Source organism: Helianthus annuus, chromosome 13 (genome assembly GCF_002127325.2).
Source record: "Helianthus annuus cultivar XRQ/B chromosome 13, HanXRQr2.0-SUNRISE, whole genome shotgun sequence".
Lineage (NCBI taxonomy): Eukaryota > Viridiplantae > Streptophyta > Magnoliopsida > Asterales > Asteraceae > Helianthus > Helianthus annuus.
The window spans coordinates 43,382,113-43,391,296 of NC_035445.2; the positions used below are offsets into that span (position 1 = coordinate 43,382,113).

A 9,184-nucleotide genomic window follows, 5' to 3' on the forward strand; every position below is an offset into this window, starting at 1 on the left:
AATCAAGCTTAAATAAGATGTTTACACTTGAAAGAAACAACTATTGAACATAATGAATTGGGTGGTATCCATAATCATCATTTCAATTATAAATCAATTGTTTCTATACTTCTAGTGCTAATATTCATATTCATAAAACTAATAATAAAAAACAAGAAAAAAAAGTAGAAAAATCTATTCTAACAAAGACCAGCCTTATGAGTACACTGGGCCTGCTCCGAAAATCTTCTTTATGCTAATACAAGTTCTCCTTCCTCTTGCTCTTGTAACACTTCTTGATCAGGTAAGACCAATTTTCGTTCGGGATAATAAGGACCAAGAACGCGCTTAATTTCTTCAGCATTTAACGTCTCGTGTTCCAGCAACGCGTTCGCCAAAGCATGCAATGATTTCTCATGCTGTGTAAACACAAGAAAAAAAAAAAGATATAATAATTTTGTTCGTATAATGGAGCAATTTCATACAGAAAGCTTAATATCATATATCATTCAAAATGCGTAAAATTTCATATTTACTCGTTTCATTAAATACAATTTATGATATGACCATTATACCCGTTCCTTTCTTTCCAATAAAGGTTTGAAGAAAAGGGTACAGACGTCAAAAAATTGGTATCTTCGATATTTTTGATTTTTTTATTGGATATTATATCCAACGTAACAAAGTCAAGCCATGATATTTATATTTCAAATACCTTCTTTAGCAAAGATTTCACACGGGCGTAAGCATCTTTAAGAAGTTTAACCACCTGAAATGTGCACACAAAGAAAAAAGTACATAGCTTAGTAACTTCACATCTCAACTGTGTAAACAAAAAAACTTTAAAAAGTGTAGAGAGTAGAAACATACTTCAGCATCAATACGCGCTTGCATCTCTGAACCGGGCCGCTCTTTCAAATAAACCGGTCCAATCGCATCACTCATACCATAAGACGACACCTTTCAGACAGTAAAAACTTGCAATTCAGTAAAAAAGTGCATCACTCATACGATTCAGTAAAAAGTGCAGTAGGGGAGGGTATTACCATATATTGGGCAATTTCTGTAGCCGATTGAAGATCACTACTAGCACCGGTAGTAATATAATCGGAACCAAATATGATCTCTTCAGCAACTCGTCCTCCCATACAAACATCAAGGCGTGCAAGTAACTGTTTCTTGCTTACGGATGTCTCGTCGTTTGAAGGTAACTGTGTAACCATTCCCAAAGCAGATCCGCGTGGCATAATTGTGGCCTTATGTATCGGATGTGCGCCATCTGTATTCAATGCAACTATTGCGTGACCGCTCTCGTGATATGCAGTCAGCTGAAAAATAAACATTTCCACTTCAGAGAGTTGTCTCATTTGTAATCACATAATAAAAAGGAAAAGAGTAAAATTCCATTTTCGTCCCTGAGGTTTGGCCAGTTTTGCGACTTTCGTCCAAAGGTTTGTTTTTTGAAATCTTGCAATATTCATCCAGCTTGTTAACTCCATCCATTTTTCTCAGTTAAGTCAGGGGTATTTTCGTCTTTTTATATAGTAAGGGTATTTTGAATACTTGTACATTATGCTAAATGCTTGTAAATAAAAGTGAAAAAGACCGAATTGCCCTTTAAGTTAACAAAAAGACGAAAATAACCCTGACTTAATGGAGAAAAACGGAAGGAGTTAATGAGCTGGATGAATATTGCAAGATTTCAAACCTTTTGAATCTAGATGCGGAAAACAAACCTTTGGACGGAAGTCTCAAAATTGGTCAAACCTCAGGGACGAAAATGGCATTTTACTTGAGGGAAAACAATTCATATATAAAGGGAGGGGATCCATGTAAACATATGAAGAAATTAGCTTGATGGTTTCAATGTACATAAATTTACGCATTTGTATGTTGTAAGAAGTACAAAACTTTATAAACATGAACCGTTGATAAATTTTTTTTGACGATTTAGGTTTTATCTTTCTGTAACAATCATTATCCGTGTATTAATAATCTAAAATTCTAACATGACTATAAGAAGCAAGCATACACCTTTTTTGAATCTTCAGATAAAAACATAGTTTTCCGCTCTGTACCCATGATTATTCTGTCCTTTGCAAATTCCAACTGTGCTGCGTTTAACTTATCGGAACCTTCAACAGCAGCTTTAATGGCTGCAACGTTCACCAGATTCGCCAAGTCTGTTGCAAATATAGTTAATAAACTCGGGCCTACCTCAAAAAACAATCACGATAAATTCCTCAAAGAAATGTAGAATGAAGTCACGAACCTGCCCCGTTGAACCCTGGTGTACCACGTGCAACGGCAGACACATCAACATCTTCAGCAAGCGGTTTGTCATGCAAATACAGATCGAGAATCTCTTGGCGACCCTTTACATCTGGATTTGTAACAACAATCTAGCAACAGTTTCATCATTCATTAGACATGTAGATATATGATAACATGAAAGTGAATATACTAACAGAAATATTGGTTCATCGGCGAGGTACTTACATGCCTGTCGAATCTACCAGGTCTCGTTAAAGCTGGATCGAGTATATCAGGTAAGTTTGTTGCAGCCATCAAAATTATTCCCTGAACGAAACTTTCTTCATATTAACGTTAAACTGTAATAGACGAAAAAAAAAAAAAAAAAAAAAAAAAATCAAGTTTCTCACAATGTACCTCATTTTGCTCAAAACCATCCATTTCCACAAGCAGTTGATGCAAAGTTTTCTTTGTATGACCTTCCCATTGCTTTCTTGTCGAGCCAACGGCATCGATTTCATCAATAAAAATTATGCATGGAGCCTAACAAATTCAAAAAAAAAAAAAAAAATAGTAATAATTAACAACTTGTAAATCTATAATTAAAACCATAAATGCAATAGATGAAAGTATAAACCTTCTTCTTTGCTGCTTGGAATAAGGATCTCACTCTTCGAGCACCAACACCAACAAACCTAAATGACCAAAAATACCACTGTCGTAAATTATTTCGAGATATTTGCTACTCAAGTCTAGAACTTACATTTCTTCAAACTCGGAACCTGCTCTGTAGAAAAAAGGAACCCCAGCTTCTCCAGCAATAGCCTTCAAAAATTTCAATTCAAAACATGTATATATTTGCAAACAAAATATTGAAATGCTAGCCATGTTCAAAACACACCAGCAAGTGTATATAAATTCTTGGGATAATTTCATATTTACCGAATGAACAAAAAAGTCATAATTTCATATAAACTCATTTTCAAATGTATGACATGTATACCCCATAGTTGTCGATAGCGAATAGCGACAAATAGTGACAAGGCACCTATAGGCTACGTAGCGACAATAGCGACGGCTATTTTATAAATAGCGATTACACTAGAAAAAGAATTTTAAAAATTTTTATATGTATATTACATCAAAGGTAGAGGATCCTGTAAAAAGTGTGAGAAGTGTATTATAACACTATATATAATACTATATAACACCATATAAACACCGGGTAACAATATGTAACACCATATAATACCATATAACACTTTGTAACACTATATATCATTATATAACAAATATAACACTATAGGTTGTCTGATAGCATGTCTATGATAGATGTATAGTGTTATATTTGTTATATAATGCTATATAGTGTTACACATAGTTATCGATAGCGAATAGCGACAAATAGCGACGAGATACCTATATGCTACGTAGCGATAGCGACGAAATAGCGCCCGCTATTTTGTGTTTAGCGATAAGGTAGTTAAAAATTTAAGAAATAAAAAATAGCTAATTGTAATTTTTTTTTATATATATATAATGTTAATTTTATACTTTTTATGTATAGATTTTGAAGTTTAAGGATCAAATGTAAATTAGTGATGATAGAGGGGGTTAAATGTTAAAATACACAAACTATTTTTACACTTTTATGTAATTTTTTATAAGTTTTAGGGACTATATGTTAACTAGTGAAAAGATAGAGCGGTTAAAGGTTAAAATCCAAAAGATTATTTAACCCTAAAAAGCGCCGCTCTTATTCTTCTTCTCTTCTTCTTCCTGACTTGAGACTGCAGCCGCTCTTTTTCTTCTTCTCTTCTTCTTCCTGACTTCCGGTAGGTTTCCGGCAGAAATTACAGCACCGGAGCCGGAATTCGTGGTCGGAATCCTGCTACAATGACGCTATTTTCCCGCTTTTCAGGCGCTACAGCAACTTAGCGCTCATCTACCTATTCGCATCGCTATTCGCTATTGCGCCCGCAATGGTCGCAATTGATAACTATGGTGTTACATAGTGTTATATGGTATTATATGGTGTTACATATTGTTATACGGTGTTTATATGGTGTTATATAGTATTATATATAGTGTTATAATACACTTCTCACACTTTAGGCCCTTTTTACACTATCCTTACCCTATATACATCAAAATACCCTTGTATATATGCTATTTTACATGTATATTTAACAAAAACCTATAAATCCTGCTATTTTACAGCTATATGTAATTGATATTAACATCAAAAAAAAAAACCTAACTGTCGCTAAGTTCGCTATTGATCGCTAAGACCCATATAGCGACACTTGGTCGCATGGCTACATAGCGGTCGCTATAGCCGCTATTAACAACTATGGTATACCTTTCCCATAAAACTTGTATTAGAATTTAGAATATGAGACTAAGGAGAAAGAAAAGGGTATAAGGGTCCTTTTATATTATATTTGATGAAAAAGTCAAAAAGGGCAAATATGAAATATCAAGTATTATGAATGGGTATATTTGATATTATGTTTTTTGAATAGGTAATTATGATACTATGCAAGATTTTAGGGGTATATATGAAACCGACACTAAATTCTTCTACGCCTTACCTTGGCAAGTAGAGTTTTGCCTGTCCCAGGTGCCCCGGTTAAAAGTATCCCCTGTAAAGTAATCGCGTTGCTTTGTTATAACCAATAATAATACATGTCACGAAAAATAAGTGAAAAGTGAGTAATATAGCATAAAGCCATAAACAGCAGCTATCCACAGCTTTATGAAAGGCCCGTGGATTTTATTATAATTAAAGTGCAAACCTTTGGTAACTTTCCACCAAGGCGAGTAAATTTTCCTGGATTTTTTAGGTATTCTACCACTTCCTCGAGCTCTTGCTTAGCATCATCACAACCTTTAACATCCTTAAATGTCTTTACATTCTGCACGAAATCGTACACAACCGTTCCAAGAAATCATTTATCATGTCTTTTGATTTATTGAGATTCTTTTTTATATTATTCTTCAAGTTTCTTGTTTTACTTCTTAAAGATCTCTCTCGTTTCGATACCCTTGATATCACATTCATTCATCTATATAGTGAAATCGAACTCTGATTCATTAAAGTGGCCCATTTGGTTGATTAATGGATTAGTGAAATATTATGGGAAAGTGATTTTTATTTACTAAAGGCCCTTTTTAACTCATTCATTGCCTCAAAAACAGATTCTACCACAAGTGAAATATTCCGAAGAGTAAAATGCCATTTTCGTCCCTGAGGTTTGGCCAGCTTTGCGACTTTCGTCCAAAGGTTTGTTTTTCCGCATCTGGATCCAAAAGGTTTGAAATCTTGTCATTTTCATCTGGCTCGTTAACTCCATCCATTTTTCTCCGTTAAGTCACGGGTATTTCCGTCTTTATTGTTAACTTAAAGGGCAATTCAGTCTTTTTCAGGGGTATTCGGTCTTTTTACATAAAGTGAAAAAGACCGAATTGACCTTTAAGTTAGCAAAAAAGATGGAAATACCTCTGACTTAACGGAGAAAACTGGATGGAGTTAACGAGCCAGATGAAAATGGCAAGATTTCATACCTTTTGGATCCAGATGCGGAAAAACAAACCTTTGGACGAAAGTCGCAAAACTCGCCAAACCTCAGGAACAAAAATGGCATTTTACTCTATTCCGAAATATAAAAATTTACCTTTTCGGGCATGATTTCTTTGGTCAAATCTTTAGAGGAATATGAAGAACTTGAACCAACACCTGGAGTCCCCATCCCACCTAACCCAGCGATATACCGTTGAAGTGCAGCAGCACCCATTACCCTGAAGAATGAGAAAGAAAAAATAATTTTGAAACTGATTATTTCGTCCGGATAATCAAATTTTAGCGTTTAGATACACAGATTTTGCTTCTGATTATTTAAAGGGATGAAAAAAAACTTGTACCATAATAAACCAACAGCAACAGTGAATAAGATTGTTAAGATTAGCTCTTGTGCAAAATGTGATGATCGACTTGATGCTTTTTGGTCAACCTATGGATTGCAAGATGTATCGAAGTCACTTTCACAATATTTCCTAAATAAATACCTTTATGCAGTGTAGAAATGAAATCAGCCCATTTACTCATGATTGGGTCAATTTGAATTATGTTTTATCTCTAATGGGTAAAAAAAAAGGGGAATTGGCCTCTAATAATCCCACCTAAACCTTATTGGCCATTAATAATCCCACCTCAGAATATTCCCCCCACCTTTCACCTATTTTTCCTACAATGGTCCCCCGTTAAAAAAACTTAACGGAGTTAAGCTTTTTTTTCCAAATTACAAACAGATTTTTTAGGGCTTTTGATCAGAACGATGATACGAGTCCATTGATGTAAAACTTACTTCGAAATGGTGCTCCAAGTGACTTGATTTTGGTTAATTGGAAATTTAAACACCCGAATTGAAGCGCCGTTTTCATCGTTTGGAGCACCCTTTCGAGGCAAGTTTTACATCAATGGACTCGTATCGTCGTTCTAATCAAAAGCCCTAAAAAATCTATTTGTAATTTGGAAAAAAAGCTTAACTCCGTTAAGTTTTTTTAACGGGGGACCACTGTAGGAAAAATAGGTGAAAGGTGGGACTAGTGGGGGGAATATTCTGAGGTGGGATTATTAATGGTCAATAAGGTCTAGGTGGGATTATTACAGGCCAATTTCCCTAAAAAAATAGATAAAACGAGAAACGGGTCAAAATAAGTGTACACATATTCATTTAAAAGGTTGTGACAAATACTTGAAGTAAAGTCTTACCATCATTACATGCAATGGCTGCCTCTCAGATATACCAGGGCTTAGAAAGGTTTCATCCAAGTTTCCCGATGAGCGTTCCTTCAATTCTTGCAACTGAAAGTAGAATATAAACCACATACAAGACTGTTATATTAACACCTTCATTACAACCAACAGCACCAAGATCAATAAACAACTACTCAGAGTATACGAGTTAAATAATGATTTAAGTTACCAGTGCAGAAAGAGTGGAAGGCTTTCCAGATTGGTCATCACCAAGATATTCAGAAATCGCATCGGTGGCAACAAGAGCTCTAATGTATTCCACAACACCTTTACTATCTACTGCATATTCCCGTTGCTCAAATCGTTTGATGACAGACTCCGGACTACTGACAAATTTAAAAATAAAACATAAATTCAAGTTGCCATTTTAAGGGACTAATTATGTAGATTCAAAAGGCACTATCAAACATCCCCTATATCTTCAGCTGTCACATCATACGGGCCGTATGATAAGAATGAAAAAAACTCATCTGGGCCGAATGGCTTTGTCAGTGGTCACACCAGTCATTTCTTTGTGGGTCTAAAATACGGGCGGTGTGATTTGGCTCTCGTACGACCCGTATGACCATTTTCGCCCTAGCATACAACTTAGATGGCTTTGTCAGTGGTCACATATATGGGTCGTAGATTTGCCTCTCACATGACCATTTTTCGCCCAAGCAAACGACTAGTATGACGATCATACGGCCCGTATGGCTTTGTTGGTTGTCACGTCAGTCATTTCTTTGGCACTCAAAAAATCATACAGGCCATATGACTATCATACAGCCCCTGTCATATGTCCCGTACGACCATAGTTTTCAATAGCGAGCGTAGCGATCGCTATAGCGCACTACGTAGCGTTAAGGTCTAGGCTCGCTATTAGGGTTGTAGCGATATATAGCGATAATAGCGACAATTTTTTTGTCCTTTTAATACAATTAACAATTAAATATAGCTATAAAATAGCTGGATTTTAGGTTTTTGTTAAATATACATGTAAAATAGCATATGTACCAGGGTATTTTGATATGATATACATATAAATTTTCTAGTGTATCGCTATTATAAAATAGCCGCACACTATATATCGTTATCCGCTATGTAGCATTACTAGCATATAGGTACCTTATCGCTATTTGTCGCTATTCTCCATGAACAACTATGCGTACGATACTTTAGTGGCATCTCGATAGTGTTTTAGTGGTTATCTTTTGTAACTTATCATATTCACATAATGTTTAGTGAACAACTACAACTACATATAATCACGTACATAAACAATAAAACATCCAAACTTCAAATCCAACCTGTGTTTATTAAGCTCAACCAACAAAGCAGTCTGCTTGGCTGCATCTTTAGGATCAGCATCAGCTTCTTTAACCAACATTTCCAACTTCTTCTCTTTCCACAAAGGCCACCAGCTAAACCACTCAGACAACAACATCCTCTCAAACCCACTTTTCATCCTCACAAACAACCCCGTCAAAAACACCACAACCGGCGAATTTACCAATTTACCCTTCCCATCCTCACCGTTGACTTTCTCCGTTGACTCTTGCTCCAACTCCGGCAGAGAGTCCCCAACATCATTACTCGATAAACCCGAGGTTGAATTGGTGTTTTCTTGATGCAATGTGCAGAAAAATGGTTGCTTTTTGGTGGGTTTTGATGAAGAAAGAGGGTTGAAATTGAAGGGGCGATGTGGGTGTAATCGAAAGGGTGTTGAGAGGGGTTTTGTGTGAGGGGGTATTGGGGGTTTAGAGATGAGAATTGCTTGTAGAGAATTCATTTGGGCAGAATCTCATTAGGGTTTATGGGTGAGTGGGGATTATTAAAGAATTCAAGTGGATGGTGTTGTAATCTTGGGTCTGAACCACATAAATTGAAGAAGAGAGGAGGAAGAAACGAGGATTAGGCTTATCTACAAAAGAGGTTTTTCTTTTTTTTTTTTTTAACTGCAAAGAAACACGTGTCAACTACTGTGACACCAGGCGTTGTGGTCAAAGTCGACTATTCGACCGCCGCGAACCCCTTGGCTTTCCCAGATGCGCGGAAACCCGACCTCCACCCGCCCAAAGGCACGCCGGTGGAATAATCGGTAAAACCTCGCCTCCCATTCAAGACGAATTAGCGCCACCCGTATTAGCCCTT

General features: G+C 36.1%; 1 protein-coding gene across 2 annotated transcripts; it reads right to left on the minus strand.

Annotated features, from left to right (window-relative positions):
• Window positions 1-27: 27 nt before the first annotated feature.
• On the minus strand, window positions 28-8,925 carry LOC110897727 (ATP-dependent zinc metalloprotease FTSH 11, chloroplastic/mitochondrial). 2 transcript variants are annotated; one of them, XM_022144462.2, is made up of 17 exons: window positions 8,341-8,925; window positions 7,221-7,374; window positions 7,007-7,099; window positions 6,157-6,245; window positions 5,910-6,033; window positions 5,031-5,150; window positions 4,827-4,877; window positions 2,996-3,057; window positions 2,870-2,927; window positions 2,650-2,775; window positions 2,479-2,559; window positions 2,252-2,381; window positions 2,014-2,162; window positions 1,026-1,307; window positions 850-939; window positions 695-748; window positions 28-398 (listed from the first exon to the last, which is right to left on the minus strand). In XM_022144462.2, exons 1-17 carry the CDS (start codon window positions 8,820-8,822, stop codon window positions 231-233), a joined length of 2,313 nt encoding a protein of 770 aa, XP_022000154.1. In that variant the 5' UTR covers window positions 8,823-8,925; the 3' UTR covers window positions 28-230. The 2 variants fall into 2 exon arrangements, with proteins under 2 accessions (XP_022000154.1, XP_022000153.1); XM_022144461.2 differs by having other exon boundaries at window positions 7,221-7,377.
• Between the last annotated feature and the right edge of the window lie 259 nt (window positions 8,926-9,184).

Bases quoted from the DNA above. Each gene is read 5' to 3' on its own strand.
- LOC110897727 (XM_022144461.2), bottom strand. From the start codon at position 8,822: ATGAATTCTCTACAAGCAATTCTCATCTCTAAACCCCCAATACCCCCT. The intron at 4,878-5,030 runs GTTTGCACTTTA...ATTACTTTACAG, and splicing joins TTGGTGGAAAGTTACCAAAG to GGGATACTTTTAACCGGGGC. The intron at 2,560-2,649 runs GTACATTGTGAG...AGTTTCGTTCAG, and splicing joins ATGGTTTTGAGCAAAATGAG to GGAATAATTTTGATGGCTGC.